Source organism: Rana temporaria, chromosome 7 (genome assembly GCF_905171775.1).
Source record: "Rana temporaria chromosome 7, aRanTem1.1, whole genome shotgun sequence".
Lineage (NCBI taxonomy): Eukaryota > Metazoa > Chordata > Amphibia > Anura > Ranidae > Rana > Rana temporaria.
In genome coordinates, this window is record NC_053495.1 from 102760689 (window position 1) to 102783789 (window position 23101).

At 41.6% G+C, this 23101-nt stretch overlaps 1 protein-coding gene across 1 annotated transcript in view; it reads left to right on the plus strand.

Moving 5' to 3' along the window:
- CDC73 (cell division cycle 73) overlaps window positions 1-21956 on the plus strand; it is a 150907-nt gene extending 128951 nt beyond the window's left edge. Inside the window, exons 14-17 of the mRNA XM_040359812.1 lie at window positions 7928-8089; window positions 9046-9146; window positions 10903-11044; window positions 21368-21956. Coding sequence (XP_040215746.1) covers window positions 7928-8089; window positions 9046-9146; window positions 10903-11044; window positions 21368-21404 — 442 coding nt within the window. The 3' untranslated portion in view covers window positions 21405-21956. The remainder of the gene's footprint in view (window positions 1-7927; window positions 8090-9045; window positions 9147-10902; window positions 11045-21367) is intronic.
- The last annotated feature ends 1145 nt before the right edge of the window (window positions 21957-23101 follow it).

The window sequence follows — 23101 nt, forward strand, 5'->3', positions numbered from 1 at the left end:
TGCAGGCATCCGGGGTAAAGCGATCCACATAGACCGTCGTCCTCACTGCCGTCTCTCACCAATGTCGGTCTGCAATCATGACCGGGGAGACTACCCTCCTGTAGAGCGTTCTGAAAGCGAGATTTGAGCCGTTCGTGGAAGGGACGACATCAATGGCAGTGTGGAGGATAGTCTATGTGGATCGCTTTACCCCGGATGCCTGCATACTTATATGTGCCTCTTAATCCTAAACCATGTGAGTTTCTAAATGTTGTACCTTCATTTAAATGTAACCATGTTTCTACACTTAGAGGTGCCTCTCTTCTATTTTATACTCAGTTGTGACATGATGCTATCTCTTATATCAAGACATCACTTGTATATCAAATCAAAATACATTTTTTTGCTTGTCTTGCAAAATGCTCTCAAGCCAAGTTACACTCAAATCAAGGTTTTACTGTACCAGGAAATGTTGGCTCTTTGCTTGGCATACAGAGTACTGAAAGCTGCTGTAGATTTGAGATCTACCCTGCATATAAAAATAAAAAAGCTAACTTACATGTACTTATACAATGCCATTCATTTTCACAGTGCTTTACATATCTATTGTACATTCACGTCAGTCCCTGCACTCAAGGAGCTTACAAGTCACTTGGCAGGATCAGCAGCTGGGACCCATGCTTGGGCCCCAGTACTTATACCACCATCATTTTGAGAGCTTGGTCACTGCACTGTTAAAATGCCCTGGACACTTTCTGTACATAAATTCCATGCATGCTGAGATTGTTTCCGTTCATGTGTACGCACATGTATGTGCACTCATTTGCAAATTTGAGACACAAATATTTTTCAGTCTTCTGCTTCAGTGTTTGTTTTTTGTCAGATGTTACACTGAAGTATAATTGCAAGCATTTCATAAGTGTCAAAGGCTTTTATTGACAATTGCATTAAAGCAGAGTTCCACCCAAAAGTGGAACTTCCACTTTAAGCACTCCTCTCCACATTTGCCATGTAATTGTTTTTTTTGGGGGGGGGGGGGGAGAGAATGTGTACCCTTCTTCTAGTAGGACTTCCTGTCGCGCTTCTTTTTTTTGACCGCCTAGGCGGCCTCTCTGCCAGTGATCTTCTGGGAAACAACTCTGGACCCAGAAGATCGGCTGGCCAATAGGAGCGTGCAGCGCTACTCGCCCACAGCTACTATGGCGGGAACCGAGGACCGTGGGGCAGATAAGTGCCGGTTTATAAAAAAAAATCAGCAGCTGTGCTTTTTGTAGCTGCTGACTTTAAATAAACTAAAAAAGGGTGGAACTCCACTTTAAGTCAATTTGCAGTGTTGACCCTTTTTCAAGACCTGTAATTTGCCCCGGCATACTGTCAATCAACTTCAGGGCCACATCTTGACTGATGGAAGCCCATTCTTAAATAATCAATGCTTGGAGTTTGTCTGAATTTGTGGGGGTTTTTTTTTTTTTTTTTTTTTTTAGCTACCTCTTGAGGATTATCTACAAGTTCTCACATGGGATTAAGGTCTGGGGAGTCTCCTGGACATGGAACCAAAATGTCGATGTTTTGTTCCCCAAGCCACTCACTTTTGCCTTATGGCAAACTCTTTTTGGATGGTTGGGAGAAGTTTCTCTCAGAAGATGTTTTTGTTTTTTTACCATTCTTTGTTCATGGCTGTGTCCTTAGAAAAAAATGTGAATGAACCCACACATTATTGGTCTCTGGATGCTTTACTGTTGGCATGACACAAAACTCATGGTAGCGTCCACCTTTTTCTTTTTTTTGGACAAGGTTTTTTTCCAGATGCCCCAAACAATCGGAAAGGGGATTCATCAGGGAAGATGACTTTACCCCAGTCATCAGCAGTCCATTCCCTTTTTGCAGAATTTGTCTGCCTCTGATGTTTCTCCTGGAGAGAAGTGGTTTCTTTGCTGCCTATCTTGACACCAGACCTTCCTCCAAAAATCGACTGAGACCACTTTTATGTGAAAAAGGGTTGCTGGCCGTGGATAAAAATTACCAGGATTATGGCATCCCATCCCCCCTACACTTAGAAGCATTCCCTAGGATACACTTAACATCATTCACTGCCAATGTAATTTTTACAGTAATCTACATTTTTATAGCACTGATCGCTGTATCAATGTCAGTGGTCCCAAAATAGTGTAATGCCGCAGTCACGAGAAAAATCGCTGATCGCCGCCATTACTAGTAAATATATATATATATATATATATATATATATATATATATATATATATATATATATATATATATATATATATATATATATATATATATATATATAATAAAAACTTCACTATTTTTATTTTTGAAAAAAATATGTAGAAGAATACGTATCGGCCTAAACTGAGGGAATTTTTTTAATATATATTTTTGGGGATATTTATTATAGTAAAATTTCAATATTTTGTTTATAGCGCAAAAAATCAAATACCACCAAAAGAAAGCTATTTGTGGGGAAAAAAAGTCATCAATTTTGTTTGGGAGCAACGTTGCACGACCACGCAGTGCCGAATCGCAAAAAGTGCTCTGGGGCTTAAGTGGTTAACTTGCAATTTCAGAGTGTTTGCATTGAAATATATTTACTTTAGTTCTTTTTTTTTTGTTGAAATACTGTAGTAGTTATGGTTTGTGGTTTCCGCAGTTCTTAATTTTAATGCATATTTTTGAAGATGATCACAACAACTAAAAATTACTGATATTTGAGAACTGAGATTCACTGATATTTTATGCTTGGGTGTCTTTCCAATACTTGGTTCCTTTTCCTTTTGATCTTGCCACAGTTCTGAATATTTATAATTTTGTCTTAAAATACCACTATTGTAATAAGTGTGTTCCAAAAAGTGCTTGTGAGTAATAATTGTAACGAAAGTATTCAAGCGGAGTTCCACCCACATTTTTCACTCCTCACCATGCAGCACTAATGTGGATCATTGATTTTTTTTTTCTGTTCACTTACCCGATTTATGCTTCTATCTAATTTTAATTTCCTCCTTTAGAGGCCGTGGGTGTTATTTACGGTTTTGCATTGGCTCTTGGTTAGCTTGACATGGCACCACTGCCGTAACATTGGCATTTATGTAAATTCTTAGCTTGGCATGGTGCGGCTTCAGTAATATTTAACGTTGGCGCCTATAGAAAATCTAGGTCGGCTTGGCATTGCTGTCACTTTTTTTTTTTTTTTTTTTTGTTATATCAATTTTTTTTAGCAACTTGTGGCCGCACACACATCATGGAACACTGGTTTGTCCACTGTTTCAGAGAAGTTTATATGGCAGTGCTAAAATTTACAGTGGGTATAGAAAAGAATCGCACCCCCCCCCCCCCCAAAAAAAAATATTTACATTTTGTTGCTTTGCTGCCTAAAATGAAGACAGACGCAATTTTTGTTTTTATCCAGCTGTATTTACTAGTGCAACTTTTAACATCCAAGCGAAAGCTAGAACACTAACATGTTCAAGCCCAAGCATCTTTGGAGCTGTGTGTTTACCGCTCCTTCTGATTGAAAACAATGGGACACCACGGTAATACTGCCGGCAATTCTCCTCTGCAGAGGCGCTATACCGTCAGCGCACCTCCCGCCCCAGTGTGACAGGGGCCTTAGTCATTCCACATATTTTCAATGTGATGTAAGTCTGTGCTCTGAACTACACCATGCAAGGACATTTTTGCTGTGTGCTTTGGGTCATTGTCATATTGGAAGGTAAGCCTTTTTCCCATTGACTAGATTTTGATTGCTATTTTGCCTCATCCATTTCTGCGACTCCATTTTTGCTTCCATCCTGACAAGTGCTCCAGTCCCTGCTGCAGAGAAACACCTAGGGTTGCCACCTGTACGGGAATGACCCGGACAGTCCGGGTTTTGACACTTGTGCCTGGGTGGTTGTCCTCCTGATACCCGGACACAGTCTCAACATGTCAGGCAGGGTCAGTACACAAGGGGGGAAACTGAAGGGTCACCTGCCCGCCCCGGGTGTAGTGTTAAAGGGGGCGCAGTGGCTGATTCAGTTCCTCCTGCAGGATTGAAAGTGTCAACTTCTGTCACCGACTCCCCGTTCAACAACTCCAAGGCTTTAGTATGCTTACGATTGCTCGGATTGAGTTCTGGTATCTTTTGTCTGCTTTTGTCTTAGGCTGTCAGCCTGCCCATCATTTGCATTGCTTTTGTATTAGCTCTGTCCAGTTGGAGTCCCGGCATTTTCAGCATCTTATGTCCCCGCGCACCTCCTATCAGGCCTGTAGAACATAGTCTAGGGAAGTGCTACAGGTGGTGGGCGGCGATAGAAGGCGGCAGAAGATGCAGAACATGTCAGTACTGCATCCCCAACAGAGCTAAGAATACTAAAGCAATGCATGTGGTGGGCTGACAGGAGATGATGCAGAGACTAAACCCAAGAACACAGAAGAACTACAGGTGCAATGCCACTATGTCCTGCTGTTTCCAGCAGAGCACTGTCAATATGTTTTCTAAAAAGGAGAGCACTCAGTGAAAATATATTTTAAAGTTACTTTCTGTGCTATATGTATTTCCTTTTTAGCTGACTATTATGTCGGGTTCACACCAATGTGTTTGCTATGACTCACATTTGTGTGGGCACAGTAGCCCATTCATTTAAATGGGCTACTGTACCTGCAGGAAACACAGCAAAAAAGGTCCCTGCACCTCCATGAAAACACAGCCGCAGGGGAAATTTCATTATGTTTTTGCACATATTAAATTGTGCTGCATTTTCAGAGGCGTGATTGTGCTAATAAGAATAAATGGCAGCCTTGTGTGTCTGTAAAAAAACAGGGAATTTTTTCTACAGGTGGTTGTGGGAATTGGTGTCATGTACACGCTGTCCCGCACATGCAACCACCTGCAACAGTGTGTACCTAGCTTTGGGTCGTCTACACTTGCGGTTAGGGGAAATAAAACATGCTGCTAAGCCTCATTTTACCGCTCCCTATCACTTCCCCCATTTAAGCTAAAGAGTTAGCAGCTGGAGGTGTACAGATGCCACTGCTGCAATATTTGATTTGCAGTTGCAGCAGGAATTTTACCCCCCGTCACTTTCAGCAAGCGGCCATCCCCAAACTGTTCCCATAAAGTTGGGAGCGTGAAATTGTCCAAAATGTTATGGTATGCTGATTTCTTAAAGTGTTCCCTAAAAAAAACCCCACACCATAATCTCCCCTCCATCAAATGATTTGGACCAGTGCACAAAGCATCAGTGCCTGACCTCACAAATGTGCTTCTGGAAGAATAGTTAAACATTCCCAAAGACACACTCCTAAACCTTGTGGACAGCCTTCCCAGAACAGTTGAAGCTGTTGTAGCTGCAAAGGGTGGGCCCACTCAACATTGAACCCTGCTGACCTAAGACGTCATTACATTTTGTGTGTGTGTAAAGGCAAGCGCCCCAAAACTTTTGACAATATAGTGTATCTGATTCTAGATATGGAAGGGACAGTCTTACTGTTCCAGGTGCTGCAAACTAACATTCTGTCAATGGCTCTGGGGCTTGCAGTGAATCTGCTGATGGTGCTAGTGTCTGCAACCTGGGGTTATGCAGAGGTAATCGGGTTTGAATGCATCCTCTGCTCTCTACCCTTTCAGTCAAGGTTTTTATTATGGTCATGCAAGACTTTAGGACCCGAATGACTCAGTTCTTTGCTGACTTGGATCACAGAAGGTACAAACTTCTAGATCTGACTTTCCAGCAGTCTAGTGTCATTTGAGCTTTCAGCTGCGGAAACTCCAATTCTGAGTTGTTCCAATCCTTGACCAATAAGCTTGCCCCCTGAAGTCAGTCTACTGCTATTACTCCTGAGTAGCAGTGCACCTGTTGCTTAGAATGCATGAAGGTAAAAAAACCTTAAGCCTTTACAACCACTTAAACTCAGACCCAGTGGAGGGTATATTATCAATATCAGATTTGTAGGGATATCTTGAGTTTTTTTCTAGTACTGAGGAAAAGGGTCACACTTGGATCCCTGAAATGCATTGATCACTTGGACTGTACCCCTGACTGTAAGGGTTAATTTCAGTCAAGATGGTATTCTGAATCGTATTTCAAGCTTTATTCATGGTTTTCAAATTTGTATAGGTAAACAAGTGGGCAGGTAAAATATGGCCCTTTAACCCATACAAATAATACATGTTTACAAAAGGCGTATATATATTAGCCTATTTAAGTGAGGAATAAATCATCTAAAACACTAGCCATTGTTCTAGCTTTCCTGTGGGAAATAGTGTTTTCAGCCAAAGTATGTGCCTTATCAGAAATTATTTGCGTAGTTTGGCTTATAGAACGCCCTGCCAAGGTTATCATTTAGTTACATTTATCGGACATAAGCGTCAAGCAGAACAATGAGAGGATGAGAAACTAGGCAAAACGGAGAATCTTAGAGTAACTCTATCAAAAATTAAAGAACAAAGAAGTTTAAAGGGCAACTCTATCACTGACTTTTACATGAAAAAAGTTGTATCTGGATCTCTTAGTGGTGCATCAATTTCTGAATGCTATTGCGCCAGTTGCTGTCCTTTTTGACAGAACAGTTTCAGTTCACCATCTTAAAGTGGTTATCCACCCTATCTTAAGTGGAAGTCCATGTAAAATCTAAAATCCCTAAATCTATAGCCACCAGGGATCTAACACTAACCTCTCTATCCCTGTAAAGAAATAAATGAGTATACATACCTTTTTTGAATGTCAATCTGACCTGCTCCGACTATTGGTAGGTGCAGAGGAGACAGAGGACAACGGCAGCACCATAGTAACTCTATTGGTGACATCGCTTCCCTGTCATTTCACAGCCGTTTTCCTCCGTGTCTTCTGCAGAGCTTCTGGCACTGGAGATCGGGGTGGAGCGGGTCACATCGGCTTCCAAAAAGGTATGTATAATCTCTGGTGTCTAGATGCAGGAATTTTAGATTTTGCATGGACTTCCACTTTTAAATCTTAAATCCTTTATTGCTTTTTTTTTGGAGTCTAGGCTTTCTGGATGTAGTCCACCAGATCTGCCGTCGCCTCCCTTCAGCAGGGATACTTCTTAGCTTCTGTGGAATACTTCATGTTCCTATTATTCCAGCTTTTGTGTGAGTCCTGGGCCTGCCGATAATGTGCACTATTCCCAATACGCGCGTTCCTTAAACTGGCTTTAGGTGTAGATGAGTGCTTTAGCGACCGGCACACCAGGATCTCCAAAATGGGTCCAAAGCTTTTCAGTGAGCAATATCATTAAAATGGCGGAGTTATTGAGCCACACAGGGCCCCTTCACCGGGCAGGTGACAAGTGCAGTGCAATACAGAATGTTATTTAAAGAACCACCAATCAAAAGCCAAAAAAGAGTTATGATCCACCCCCTGATGTCACAATGACGACATAAGCCTGCCAGAATCCCACATCTAAAAAAAAAATGACATAACTGCTAAGTTTTACAGATGAAGTCATGATGGACATCACTACCACCTTAACAACATAGCTCTACTGTGGGAGTATGTTCTCTGCTTGAGGTTTCCCCAAATAAATGGGTATGTAGGTCAAATGGTTATGATCAGGTACAAGGTCCCGCACTCATGCAAGTGTTGCCATCTAACAGCGCTGAACAAATCATTGCTGTCACAAGTGAGGTTTACATTTCTTGTGACCACATTAAAATTGCAAAAAAATAAAAATAAAAGCCATGTAAAAATAAAACCCTTCCCTGTCTATGATCATGCTCTGTACTGCTTTGCTTCAATACTGATGCATGCTAGTAGTAGGAAGGGTTACACTGCTGGCCTACAGTTTATTCATTTGTCAATGTTTTATCCTCCATTAGTCTACAGTATACTGCTATCCCTGTTGATTTAATCAAACTTTTTTTTTTTTTTTTATACTTTATTGTCTAATTAAACTCTTGTTATTTGTTATTAATTGTTTATTTTTTCCAAAGATTTGTTTCCTCAGAAGAAAAAAAGAAGCAAGGTTGTCAGAGGGAAAATGAGGTTCTTATCCAACGACGAAAGGATCAAATGCAGCCTGGTGGTACAAGTATAAGCGTGACTGTTCCTTATAGAGTCATAGATCAGCCCCTGAAGCTTTTGCCTCAAGACTGGTATGTTCTTTGTCATTGTGTTATTTTGCCTTCCAAAACCCTAAATCGGCCCCTCATGCTATCTGGAGGGATATGCTCCACGTATCTTTCTTGTTGCAGTTGTACATATTTGAACTTGTTTTAGGTAAATCTGTTATGAAGCTGGTCATTACAAACTGAGCATACAGTGAAAAAGCACACATTTCATAAACTGCTGTCAATGAAAACTACATGCTAAACAGACCAGAAGATTCACATCTATGGCAACTGATATTGTATGAAAATATGTTGTGGGGGTGTTGTTGGCGAGTTGAGATTCGTAGGTGAACCCCATCTTCCTTTTTCTATTGATCTTTTGACATTTGACTACTTGGGTTTCCCCCTTTTTTTTTATATATAATTTACTCAGTTTGAATTGCTCAGGTTCGTGACAGTCCTGCTTTAAATATTTATGTTTTGCTGTACTGCTTATGATGCTTTATTTTATTGTTGCTTAACATTTAAAGCCAGATTTCTCCATTTTCCTGCCCTCGTGACTGTTTTTTTTTTTTTTTTATTCACTTCATACGTTAAATCCAATGTCTGCTCTGTCACATGTCACAGCTCCTTCTTACTCTTGTCTGGTAGTAGGCGGTCCTTACTGCTTCTCAAAACATTCAGCAGGTGATAGATGGGCACCAGTAGTATTGTAAGTCTAAGGGAACACCCACAGGGGTGGGTCTGTGACATTTGGCTCACAGGAAGTGGATTGAATGCAGAAGAGGAATGTGGCTGTGCAAGAGGAGAGGTGAATATGGCGGCAATACCATTTTAACTTGAAAACATTTAGCATATCCTTAGAAACGTTAAGGAAAATAAGTAAGTTGCTTGTATTTCTTGCTTTTTCTGCAACATTCCCTTTTGGATTTGCCTTCATGACATAAAGTTCATATTATTAGTCCTGCCAGTAATATAATGTTTGTTTTATTTATTTAAAGGGACCGTGTGGTTGCAGTGTTTGTTCAGGGCCCTGCCTGGCAGTTCAAAGGGTGGCCATGGGTATTGCCTGATGGATCTCCAGTTGACATCTTTGCAAAAAGTAAGCCGTTACTTTTGAAGGTTTATTTTTCAACACTGAAATATATACAATATCTCACAAAAGTGAGTACACCCCTCACATTTTTGTAAATACTTTATTATATCTTTTCATGTGACAACACTGAAGAAATTACACTTTGCTACAATGCAAAGTAGAGAGTGTACAGCTTGTATAACAGTTTAAATTTGCTGTCCCCTCAAAATAACACAGCCATTAATGTTGAAACCGCTGGCAACAAAAGTGGGTACACCCCTAAGTGAAAAGTGTGCAAATTGAGTCCAATGTGTCAATATTTTCTGTGGCCACCATTATTTTCCATCACTGCCTTAACCCTCTTGGGCATGGAGTTCACCAGAACTGCAATCCTTTTCCACTCATCCATGACATCACAAAGCTGGTGGATGCTCCACAGATACTCAATAGGGATTAGGCCTGGAGACATGCTTGGCCAGTCCATCCCCTTTACCCCCAGCTTCTTTAGTAAGGCATTGGTCATCTTCTAGGTGTGTTTGGGGTTGTTGTTGGAGTACTGCCCTGCGGCCCAGTCTCCGAAGGAAGGGGGAATCATGCTCTGCTTCAGTATGTCACAGTACATGTTGTCATTCATGGTTCCCTCAATGAACTGTAGCTCACCAGTGCTGGCAGCACTCATGCAGCCCCAGACCACAACACTCCCACCACCATACTTGACTGTAGGGAAAGACACACTTGTCTTTGTACTCCTCTCCTGATTTGCGTGACACACGCTTGGCACCATCTGAACCAAATAAGTTTATCTTGGTCTCATCAGACCATCGGACATGGTTCCAGTAATCCATGTCCTTAGTCTGCTTGTCAGCAAACTGTTTGCAGGCTTTCTTGTGCATAATCTTTAGAAGAGGCTTCCTTCTGGGAAGACAGCCATGCAGACCAATTTGATGCAGTTTGCGGCGTATGGTCTGAGCACTGACAGGCTGACCCCCCCCACCCCTTCAACCTCTGCAGCAATGCTGGCAGTGCTCATACGTCTATTTCCCAAAGACAACCTCTGAATATGACGCTGAGCACGTGCACTCAACTTCTCTGGTCGACCATGGTGAAGCCTGTTCTGAGTGGAACCTGTCCTATTAAACCGCTGTATGGTTTTGGCCACCGTACTGCAGCTCAGTTTCAGGGTCTTGGCAATCTTCTTGTAGCCTAGGCTAACTTTATGTAGAGCAACAATTTTTTTTTTTTTTCAGATCCTCAGAGTTCTTTGCCATCAGGTACCATGTTGAACTTCCAGTAACCAGTATGAGAGAGTGAGGGCGATGACACCCAATTTAACACACCTGCAACCTTGTAACACTGAATCACTTGACACCGGGGAGGGAAAATGGCAGATTAGGTCTAATTTGGAAATTTTTACCTAGGGGTGTACTTTTGTTGCCAGCGGTTTAGACATAAGTGGCGAGTTGAGTTATTTTGAGGGGACAGAAAATTTACATTGCTATAATGTAAAGTAGTTTACAGCTTGTATAACAAAGTGTAATTTCTTCAGTGTTGTCACGTGAAAAGATAAAATATTTACAAAAATGTGAGGGGTGTACTCCTGTGAATTACTGTAGGTAATGGGCATATCTGTTAAATCTACTTATGGCTTTTTCGTGTGGCAGTCTATTTGCCCAGACAATATATATCTGATCTAAGCACTTAAATTTGCCTTTTTTTTTTTTTTAAAGTAAAATTATACAAATATAGCTGTAACTTGCCAATGCTTACCTCTAATTTTCTGTAGTTAGAGGCTTCCATCTCAAGTATGATGAAGTTCGACTGGACCCCAATGTGCAAAAATGGGATGTTACACTGTTGGAACTAAGTTACCACAAAAGACATCTGGACAGACCCGTCTTCTTAAAATTTTGGGAGACCTTGGACAGGTACTTGTATTGATTTTAATTTTTTTCCTAGATACTGATATCAAAAGGTAGACACAAAGTAGTGTTTCAGTCAGTGGATAATTGGTTATACAATAAATTATTGTATAGTTTTTATAGCAAATTACATTTCCACAAGACACTTTTGTTTTATATAAAGAAAACAAATAGTATTGATACGCTGTTCCCTCCAAGATGAACTGATGTGACCTTATACTGCAATAACAGGTGAAGTGAATAGAATCAACCAAATTAGTTAAATATAGTGGCAAATGATGAATTGACTTTTTAATAACGGAAAATTGTTACCAAATACTTACTGTAATTTTTCTTTCCTGGCTCGGCGTCATGCCATTACTGCGAGTGAACTCCGCCCCCTTGACCCCCAGTGAGACCTTCCTGAAAAGTAGTAAAAAAAGCAGGCAGTACCTGGTGACGGTGTTCTTGTAAAAAAAAAAAAACTAGTGACGCACCAGGAACTGGCATTTCAGCCCGAGCTAGGAAAGTAAAATTACGGTAAGTATTTGGTAACAATTTTCTGCTTTTTTCCTGGCTCTGTGTCATGCCATCACTGCAGGATTTAACTAGCCAATTCCAGGGAGGGAAGAGCCAAATATAGACACCAGGTGCTGCTTCAGAAAATGTTTTAATCTCTTGACGGAGCATTAGACAATGTATATGGTGAAATCTGCGCTACCCCCCTATACACTGGTGCTGCAACTTTAATAGCCAGGATATTCAGCTAATACATGGGTATAAAGAGAAAAAGTGCATAACCAAACTATACGTGTGTGTCAATTTTAAAATACAATAAAAGTCCAAAACACGGTGCTCCAGTGGTGAACGAATTTAAGGGACACTGAAGAAATCGCTTGATACTACTTTCCAGAGAATAAAGCAAACGGCGCTTTCTAGATTCACTGGATCACAAATTATAGAGATCAAAGGCATCGCTCAGATCAAGGATATTCCTTCATGGGTACACCCCATACAGGGATCCTAGTAATACAGCAAAATCTGCCATGGTATGGTTATCCTATAGTTGCAACAGTTTCCATAACCAGTAAAATTCCAGCAGTGAGATAAATCATATGATAGAAAAGAGGCTTCATGGTGCAGTACTCCAGTATTAAAAATTGATTGAAAAGTTTTCTTGACAACTTGCACTGACATCCAAAAAAGATGGTGAACGGTACATTCAAACAACTGCGGCTCAAGCCAGCCAGCTGATACTTGGTGACATCAAGAAGAATTACTCCTCCGACACGTTCCCAGTCGATGCCTTGTATGGGGAAACGCGTCTGGTGGAGCACTTCTTCTTGACGTATCGCATCCTCCAGCGTTTTCCCAAAGAGTGTTCCTCCTGAAAATGGGATAGAACATATGCCTTGTTTTGAGGCAGAGTCATGCAGACCAGTGCTTCAAACCATATGGCCCGTCTGGCCTTCCTCCATGTCGCATCCTCCAGGGACTCGTGGGAATATATAGAAATCATCAGGAATGTTTGGAGCGAGGCCAAAATAAGAATACTGTCACCAGGTACTGCCTGCCCTTTTCTATACTACTTTTCAGGGTCAAGAGGGCTAAGTAGACTTGCAGTGATGGCATGACGCAGAGCCAGGAAAAATAAATGTGTGGAAAAAAAAAACCCTAGTCCAAGTAAAGTGCACAAATGGAACTTAAAACAAATGTACATATAAAAAAACTGAAATTTTTGTATATCAAATAGAGAAGGGAGAAACCACATAGTGTAAAACAGCCAGACATTTTATTAAAATGTAAAAGTTACACTTGCATCAAGATTAAGAAATTCAAGCATGAACAGTATCTTTTTGCAGTGGTATCGCTCATCCAGCCAGTTCAGATGACGTTGTGTACTTTTGGATTGGCGCATTTCATCAAAACTATCGACAACTGGGAATGTTTACTCTTATTTGGTCACATCAGTTCATCTTTAACCACTTCAGCCCCAGAAAGATTTTTTCCTAATGACCAGGCCATTTTTTGCAATACGGCACTGCGTTGCTTTACCTGAGAATAGCACGGTTCTGCGACGCTGTACCCAAACAATATTATCCTTTATTTCCCACAAATGGAGCTATCGGTGGTATTTGATCACCTCTTCGGTTTCAAATCTCTTCCTTAATTTAGGTCAATATGTATTCTGCTACATATTTTTGGTAAAAATTCCAAATAAACATATATTGGTTTATGCAAAAGGTATAGCGTCTACAAAATAGGTGTTTATGGCATTTTTTATTTTTTTTTACTTCTAATGGTGATCAGCAGGACTGCGACATTGCGGTGGACAGATCTGACACCTAGCTGACACTTTGGACACTTTTTTTTAGGAACCAGTGACATTATTACGGTGATCAGTGCTAAAAATATGCATTGACACTATATAAATGATACTGGCAGGAAAGGGGTTAACAGTGTTTTCTCAGTGTGTTTCTGCAGTGGGAAATGGGCTCACTGCATGGGCGCTCTAATCTAGTGTTCCTGCTAATCAGGAACATGAATCTGTGTCCATGCCTCACAGCACGTGGCCTGCTTGTTTACATCGGCAGGCCGACATTCTGTCTCTGTGGGGAGCGATCGTGGGTGGCCGGCGGACATCGCATCCGGCGGGCCCGCTAATTGACGCCCCCCCGTACGTACAGGTACCTTATTTGCGTAATAGAGCCGCCTTGCTGCAGTATATGTACGGCAGGCAGTCGGGAAGTGGTTAAAAGAACAGCGCACCATTACTATTTTTTGTTTTGCTTTTATTTCTAGTCCTGGATTTTAGTTGCAGACTAGGGCAGGGATGCATTACTTATTGTATTATAAAAAGTAATTGCGATACTAATCCTACGGAAATGTGTATAACCTATACGTAATGAAATATTTGCGCAGTGTCAAAAAATTCCAGCTAAACACAAGCATGTAAATGTGTACAGTGTATTCATAATGGTGTATCAAAACTACATAAACCCAAGATGAGACACTCGATAAAATTAAAGTGTACTAGGGTCCAAAAATACTAGTAAACTCAAGATTAGCGTCTGGTTAGCAATGGTCTTTTCTGGTAGATAAACAGTCATTGGCACGAAAGGGATTAAATGGCACAAGGACAAAACTGAGGGGCAATCGTCCTTGGCCTCAATGTTTTTCAGTTTTGCACCTCAATATCGTAGGGCGTCCTTGGATTGAGGTGGTTATACAGGGATGATGCAATCACTTCTGCAGGTGGCAGAAGTAGGTTCCCCCTCCCTGTGACAGGTGGTGACAGCAGCACTACACACAGAGAAACTGACGTTTTTTTTTCCCCTCCCTCTGTGACTCCAGGAACCACCAAGGATTTTCACTTCCAGTTTTGGCTTTGTTTACCTGGTTGGGAAGCAGACGATTCAAATTGATCTGTGTCTGATCGGCTGCATGGGAGGCCAGAGGAAAGATTTGGGGTCCAATATACCCCAGATCTCTCAAAAAAGAGTAGCAGTATCAAGGGATGTTATTTGTGTAATAGAGACAGTGTACGTTTTTAATCCAAAACTTTTTAAAGTTCTTAAGTACACATTCAAACGCATATGCAAGTCCCGCACCCAAATGTAAACAGTGATCATGCCACACATGTGAGGCATCATCGTGAATGTCAGAGCAGTACTTCTCATGCCAGACCTGTGTTTCTCTAAACTGGTAATGTTAAAGTGTCGCCTATGGATAATTTAAAGTTTTGTAGTTTGGCACCATTCCACGGGCAGACACAATTTTAAAGCCTGACATGTTAGGTATCTATTTACTCGACATAACATCTTGTATATTTATAGAAAAAGAAGGGGGTAGGTCACGAACAGCACCTCACCTAAAAAATCCCTATATTTGGAGGAGAATTCCTCTCTTCCTTATATTTGTCTTTGTTTTTATGTATCTTGTATATTTAAAAATTGGGTAAAGTTTTTTTTTTTTTAACCACTTAAGCCCCGGACCTTTAGGCAGCTAAATGCCCAGGCCAGGTTTTGCGATTCGGCACTGCGTCGCTTTAACAGACAATTGCGCGGTTGTGCGACGTGGCTCCCAAACAAAATTGGCGTCCTTTTTTCCCCACAAATAGAGCTTTCTTTTGGTGGTATTTGATCACCTCTGCGGTTTTTATTTTTTGCGCTATAAACAAAAATAGAGCGACAATTTTGAAAAAAATTCAATATTTTTTACTTTTTGCTATAATAAATATCCCCCAAAAACATATATGTAAAAAAAAAAAAAATTCCTCCGTTTAGGCCGATACGTATTCTTCTACCTATTTTTGGTAAAAAAAATCGCAATAGGCATTTATTGATTGGTTTGCGCAAAATTTATAGCGTTTACAAAATAGTGGATAGTTTTATTGCATTTTTATTAATTGTTTTTTTTTTTACTACTAATGGCGGCGATCAGCGATTTTTTTCGTGACTGCAACATTATGGCGGACACTTCGGACAATGTTGACACATTTTTGGGACCATTGTCATTTTCACAGCAAACAATGCATTTAAATTGCATTGTTTATTGTGAAAATTACTGTTGCAGTTTGGGAGTTAACCACAGGGGGAGCGCTGTAGGAGTTAGTGTTCACTTAGTATGTGTTTACAACTGTAGGGGGGTGTGGCTGTAGGACTGACGTCATCGATCTAGTCTCCCTATATAAGGGATCACTCGATCGATGCAGCGCCATAGTGAAGCACGGGGAAGCCGTGTTTACATACAGCTCTCCCCGTTCTTCAGCTCCGGGGAGCGATCGCGACGGAGCGGCTATAAACGAATAGCCGCGCTGTCGTCCCGGATCGCTCCCCGAGGGAATCCGACCACCGCATGTAGCGGGGGGGTCCCGATCGGACCCCCCACCCACTAGAAGGCAAGGACGTACATGTACGCCCATTTGCCTGTACGTGCCATTCTGTGGACGTACATATACATGCGGCGGTCGGGAAGTGGTTAAAGAAAAAATTGCGTTTGAAAACACGTGTAATTAAAAAATTTGCAACATTCGTCATTTAATGCTATAGGGCCTCTGCTAAAAAAAAATATATATTATAATTGGAGTTTCCAAGTCATTTTCTAGCTTAGTAGATTTTTACTTGTAGGAGACAATGGTCAGATTTGTCTGGGTAGGCAAGTCGTTAAGTTGTGTTTTAAATGAATTACAGCACACATTTAGAATTTATGCAAAATACGGAACAAATAACCTCAACTGGACTTTTAAGGCAGTTTAGAGACAATTTACTGAGAATGATATATAGTAAAATCAACAAAACTTTATTAGAAACAAGAAAATCGTGATCAGTCACATTTTATAAAATTAAAAACTCGTAGAAACAGTGCAATTAAAACATGGCTACCCTACGGCTCATATATCTGGAACTTTGGGTTGGTTTCTGGGGTGACCAAACCAGGAATGACCACAGAGCAGTTCCCAACGTTTCGGAATGTAACAAAATTCTTTCTTCAAGGGAAGAAAAGAGCAAGATTGGGTAATGAAGCTACCACCTGCCATACACATGGGCCAAATGTCGGACGGTTCTTTATTCAACTGGCCGATGTCACCCGCAGTTCAGCCTGTGTTTAGAGACCTTAAGTCTATAAACAGGCTGCATTATGTAAAAACGTTAAGCCTTTGGAACTACTTTAAAAATGCATATGAAGGCAACCCTTGCTCTCGCTGGTCCTGGCCTTAAAATCAACTGGTGCAGGTATTTTGATTTGTCAGACTGTTGCTAACTAGACTGCGCAAATGAATTGAGGACCTGTGCTGAAACAATTTGCTGTTGAAAGTAATTTGCCAGAGCCCTAAAATGTAAAGTACTTTTATGCATATCTCTCAATGGTAAAGGTCTGTGGTGAATCACTTGATACATTTATCAAGGAAATACTGGATGAGAAGAGACTTTTACCCCACAAAAAAACATTCTAAGCCTACTACTACTATGGCCACTACCTCTTCTCACCAAAATAGGGGTCCTTTTGCACCACCCAATTGTCCTTATTTAAGTCAAAGGCAGATGCATCCTTTCTTCACAAGACGAAGACGACTCTTGGACCCTAAAGAATCCCTTCTTGCCATGAAGGGGCACCCTCAATTTTCAGAGTGGTGATGTCTATGGGCATTTGCACCAGTTTGAATCGGTCGTCTTGGATCTCTGAATCCAATTTGTAATTTCTGAGTGCCACAAAATGTTTTTTTTTTTTTTTTCCTGCCCTTTCCTCATTTTCTACCCTCCAATCTGCCAGATTCACCTCAGACAGGCATATTTGTGGGCTGCCCTGTGCCTTTAGTAACAAGGACTGTTAATCCCACTTTCACGAGAGGAAAAGTTTTTGAAGGGTTTCGCTCAAACCTATTCAGTTTCAAAAGCAAATAAAGACATCTACCCCATTTTGTATCTGAAATCCATAATAAATACGTTTATGCATGTCCCCAAATTCTGTATGGAGTTTGCAAGATCTTTCATTGCTGCTCTCCGATTTAGGGGAATTTCTGGCATTGGTGGATATCCAAGATGCTTATCTTCACATTCTTATCTTTTCCACCAACCAACGATTATTTTTTTCACTTTTCTGTGGAACAAATGCTTTAAATTGATTTTTCTCTGCCATTCAGGCCTCCCTTTACACCCACAGTCTAAACAAAAGTGCTTGCTCTGCTCCTGGCCCTGCTAAGATCTTAATGCACCTATGTCACAGGGTACCTGGACTACCTTCTTCTGAAAGATTCAAGATGTCTGCACTTCAGCCTTCCTATTGTCTGGAGTATTTGGGGCTGGTCTTGGACACAACATTCCCCAGGAAATGATTGCCTCTGAGGTTCAGTTGTTGGACAGTCCCAGGTCAGCCAGGCGTTCCCCCAACTCTTTTCTGCGTGAGGGTCCTGAGCCTTATGGTGTCCTCTCTCAAGGCCTTCCCTTTGCTCAGTTCCACTGAAGACCTTTGCAGCTCAACATTCTCATGATGTTGGACAAGCAGATGCATTTTTTGGATTGCCCACTACTTGTATCCAGCAAGGTTGATTTCCAGCTCTATGCAGGGAACCTTGTCACCAAAGGACTTGATGCTGCTCTTCAACATTCTGGAGCTGAGAGCTATAAGGCTGACTCTTCTACACTTAACCCCTCTCTTGGTCTCCCAGGCAGGGTCCAGTTGGACTGTGCTATAGGCTGTGGCCTACATACAGTAAATCAAGAGGGTACAAGACATCAGGCAGCCCTGACTGAAGCGAGTCTGATTCTCTCCTGGGTGGAAAATATTCACGTTCTCTCTATCCACATACTGGGAGTTAAAAATTGGCAAGTGGCTTTCCTGAGTTGTCAATGCTTGGACTCAGGGAAGTGGTCCCTCCACCCGGGGTCTTTCTGATGCCATTTTAAAACTAGAGCGGCACCAGATGTATTCATAATCTCCATATAACAAAAAACAGACCGTTTGTTGCCACGTCCAGGACTCCCTTGGTGGATGCCCTGGGAAAAAGTAATATGGATAATTAACCTGTAAGACCAACGGATCTGTATCTATTACCAGGGGAGAAGGCAACAAAAAAGACTGAAGTGGGGTATAGATACCCCACATGCAACTCAGGGGAGCAAAGGCAATGAAAAGGCCAGATGTGAAAACCTTCAGCCCCTGCTTGGACTGTAGCGATTGCTAGGTATGACCACTGAAATGGTACTTTTAATCCCAGACCCTATATCATTTATAAAGATATTAAAAAGTAAGTGTCCCAACACTGAACCTTGGGGTACACCACCGATTACCTTAGACCAGTGGTTCTCGACCTCTCTAGTGCCATGACCCCTTGATAAAACTTCCCAATTTGTGGGGACCCCTAACAGTAACATTTTCGTATTGTGGGTTGTCGACACAAGGCAAGACAAGTAATTTGTGCCCCTAACCCATGGACATTTAGCGCTTCCTGAGTCCCTTCCACTCGTACAGTATTAAAACCCCTTATGGTACATTTTAGGATGTTTTTTTATTTTCTCTCTCTCTCTCTCTCTCCCCCTCCCCCATCATATCCCTCTCTCTAGCAGTCTTCCATGTTCTTTCTCTCCCTTTTTTTCTTTATTCCTTTTCCTCTCCCTTCCATGTAATCTCTATTTTTATTCCTTCTCTTACTCCTTGGTTGGGGGAATGGGATGAGTGGCAGTGCTGGGGGAAGTTCTGATCAGCCAACTTGGGTGCTCTTGATCAAGGTCATCTGCTGATCCGAGAACTGTAGTGAGGACTTTTAATGGCAACTATAATCACAGGTAGTGTTACTCACTTTTTCTCTGACTTTGTGGTGTCTCATAGCAGTGACACCTATGCCGAAATCGGGAGATGGGGGCTCCTCCCACTTCACATTCCTCACCAGTCAGCTGACCTCTAGTCTCTGCACCCAAGCCATTCCACTAACTGAATGGGCGGCTGCGAAGAGTCTGCAAGGACGGCCTCGGGTTCCAGGAACAGCCCTGCTGGTGGCCCGAAATGTCTGGGAGAGTGGTGCGGGCTTCAGAAACAGCCCAGGATTCGGTGATCCCTGGCAAATCATTTGACCCCCAGGTTGAGAACCACTGCCTTAGACCATTTAGAGCCAGAATCATTAGCCATGCCTCTCTGGATTCAGTTTTTTAGCCAGTTTGACACATTCTGTCTTTCATGAATCCATGCTGTCTGTTGCTAAAAAAAAAAAAAAATTTCCAGCAAGAACTCATATATGTGGTCTTTTACTAAACTCTCCAGTATCTTCTAGACTATAGAGGTTAAACTAACAGTTTAGTAACTAACTATAGTTACTTTGTAAAGACTTTGATCCCTTTTTAAATGTAGACACCACATTGGCCCTAAGCCAATCCAGCGGTACCATTGCTGTCATTAACGAGTCCCTAAAAATTAGAAACAATGGCCTTGAAATGACGGAACGCCATTCTTTCAGGATCTGTGTCTGGATGGCATTTGGTCCAGGTACTTTATCCACCTTTATTCTGTCTAAATCTTTCTGGATCATATCACTTTTGAGCTGTTGGGGATCATTTGGGGCGGTGTCAATACCATCCCCAATATGGACATGAGCTGCATCATGCTCCTTTGTATACACAGAACTGAAAAAATTATTTAATACATTTGCCTTTTCTGTCCCGTCACCCACTCTTTAACTGCTTGCCGACCAGCCGCCGCAGTTATACGGCGGCGGGTCGGCTCCGCTGGGCGAGATCATGTAGATCTACGTCATCTTGCCGTTCAGCCAATAGTGGCGCTCGCCCCTGACACCGACGCGTGTGCCCGGCGGGTGTGATCACTCCCGGGCACCCGCGATCGCTCGTTACAGAGCGAGAACTGGGAGCGGTGTGTGTAAACACACAACTCCCGGTCCTGTCAGGGGGAGAAATGCCCGATCATCTGTTCATACAATGTATGAACAGCAATCAGTCATTTCCCCAAGTCAGTCCACCCCCTCCTTCAGTTTGAACACACCCAGGGAACATACTTGACCCCTTCCTCGCCCCCTAGTGTTAACCCCTTTCCTGCCAGTGGCATTTTTATAGTAATCAATGCATTTTTATTGCACTGGTCGCTATAAAAATGCCAATGGTCCCAAACATGTGTCAGAAGTGTCTGCCATAATGTCGCAGTACCGATAAAAATCGCTGATCGCCACCATTACTAGTAAACAAAATATATTAATAAAAATGTTAAACTATCCTCTATTTTGTAAACACTGTAACTTTTGGGCAAACAATCAATAAACGCTTATTGCGATTTTTTTTTTAAACGAAAAATATGTATGAAGAATACGTATCGGCCTAAACTGAGGGAAAAAATATTTTTGGGGGATATTTATTATAGAAAAAATTAAATATAATTTTTTTTCAAAATTGTCGCTCTATTTTGTTTATAGCGCAAAAACTAAAAACTGCAGAGGTGATCAAATACCACCAAATTTGTGGGGAAAAAAGGACGCCAATTTTGTTTGGGAGCCACGTTGCACGACTGCGCAATTGTCCGTTAAAGCGACGCAGTGCCGAATCGCAAAAAGTGGCCTGGTCTTTGACCAGCAATATGGTACGGGGCTTAAGTGGTTAAAGGACCTGCATGCTTAGACCTGACCTTTTTGTTATTAATATATTTCAATAGTTATGTGCACATTGTGTTAGATATGTGTTCATTATGATTTGCTGATTCATATAAACAGGTATCCTAACTTTTTTTTATGTTTTAGGAACCAAAAGTAACTAATGCACATGCTTTTATTTTGAAAGTTGGTATTTTCTTTAATGAGCAATTCTAATACAGAACGTAAACTAAACTTTTTTTTTTTTTTTTTTTTTGTTTTAGATACATGGTGAAGCACAAATCACACCTACGGTTCTGAAATATATGTCTGCATTTGGAGAGCAAATTATGGATTTATAAAATGCCCTAAAGGTGGAACTGTTAAATGTAAAACATTTCTTGAACAACCAACCATCTCGGCTCCAAGGACTTACTGCCATAACTTGCATTCACAACAGATAGTGTGATATTTTTTAATTAAAGTTTGCATAATGTCTACACCTCAAATTGTATATTTTGATAGTCACAAATACTTTGTTTTAAACAGCATTTTGTTTAGATTTTGTTTGTAGAAGGCACGGCTCTCTGCTACTGGTGCATTCTGTAACGAGCTACCGTACTCTGAAATCTGTTTTCAAGTAAATGTGTAAAACTGCAGTTTAGCATATAAAATGGCCAAACTGGGATAAGAAGTGAATTATGTACAGTGGTGCAAATGGGGATTCAAATGTATATATTTTCTGTTTATGCACAAAAAGGAAATATAAATATTACCTTTTTTTCAACAGTTAAGTTTGCTTTCTCTATTCCTGCAGATGTTTAAGGTCAGCTGAGGTCAAAACAAAAGTCAATAAAAAAAATAAGCTCTGTACACTGGTCTCTATGATTTTAGGATGTATTTAGTAGAATTTAAATGCTAAATACATAGCTGAACCACATATAGGAAAGGTTTGTCTGCCAAAATAATGCTAAAGCAGTGGATATAAATTTAGAGAATTCAAAAGTAAAGAGGGCGCAGACTGAGTGCAGTAGTATTAAAGGGACACTAAAGGCAAGATTTTTTTGGTTTAAAAATAACAAACATATTATACTTACCTCCGCTGTGCAGTTAGTTTTGCACAGAGTGGCCCCGATCCGTGTCTTCTGGGGTCCCTCGGCGGCTGTCTCTGCTCCTCCTTGCAAAAGCTTTCGACATTCATGCGAGCTCCCTCGCATGGTGGAAAGCTTTTGCGAGCGCGCACCCGTGATACAGCGGCGGCCGTAGCCGCCGACTGTATCACTCGGCCCTGCCCCCGGCACGCCATTTCTTCCACTGTGATTGACAGCAGCGCCAGCCAATGGTATTTGCACACACTTCTGGCCACACGTCACGGGCAAAAGACGGGTTTTTCCTGACTTCCCGTCTGTCCCCCGTTGTGTGCTGGGAACACTCGGCTCCCAGCACACAGCGTGTGAGCCAATCAGCGGGCGCAGCGCGACTCGCGCATGCACCGTAGGGAACCGGGTAGTGAAGCCGGAGCGCTTCACTTCCTGGTTCCCTCACTGAGGATGGCGGGGGGGGGGGGAGCAGCAGAGAGACGAGCGATCGCTCGTCCTCTGCTGCGGACGGCACTGGACTCCAGGACAGGTAAGTGTCCTAATATTAAAAGTCAGCAGCTGCAGTATTTGTAGCTGCTGGCTTTTAATATATTTTTTACTGGCCCATCCGCTTTAAGAAGAAAAAAATTGAAAAAATAGCCACTTACTTTGAGTTTCAGGTTAAAGAACATATACAGACTAATCCTGATGGGAGCATCAGTCCATTCCACATTGTTGGTCTGAAGTCAACGCTTGTAAAGAGCAGGAACTCGTCAATGCCTGAAGGCAAACTCTGTAACATCTCAAAACAACGGTTTGGACAGCAGGGAAGCCATGGTGACACTTTTCCAAGACCCTGCCCTCTTTATCAAACCAACCTATTGTTTTATTTTTATTTTTATTTCCCTAAAAGTTTCATACTACTGCACTTAGTTTGTG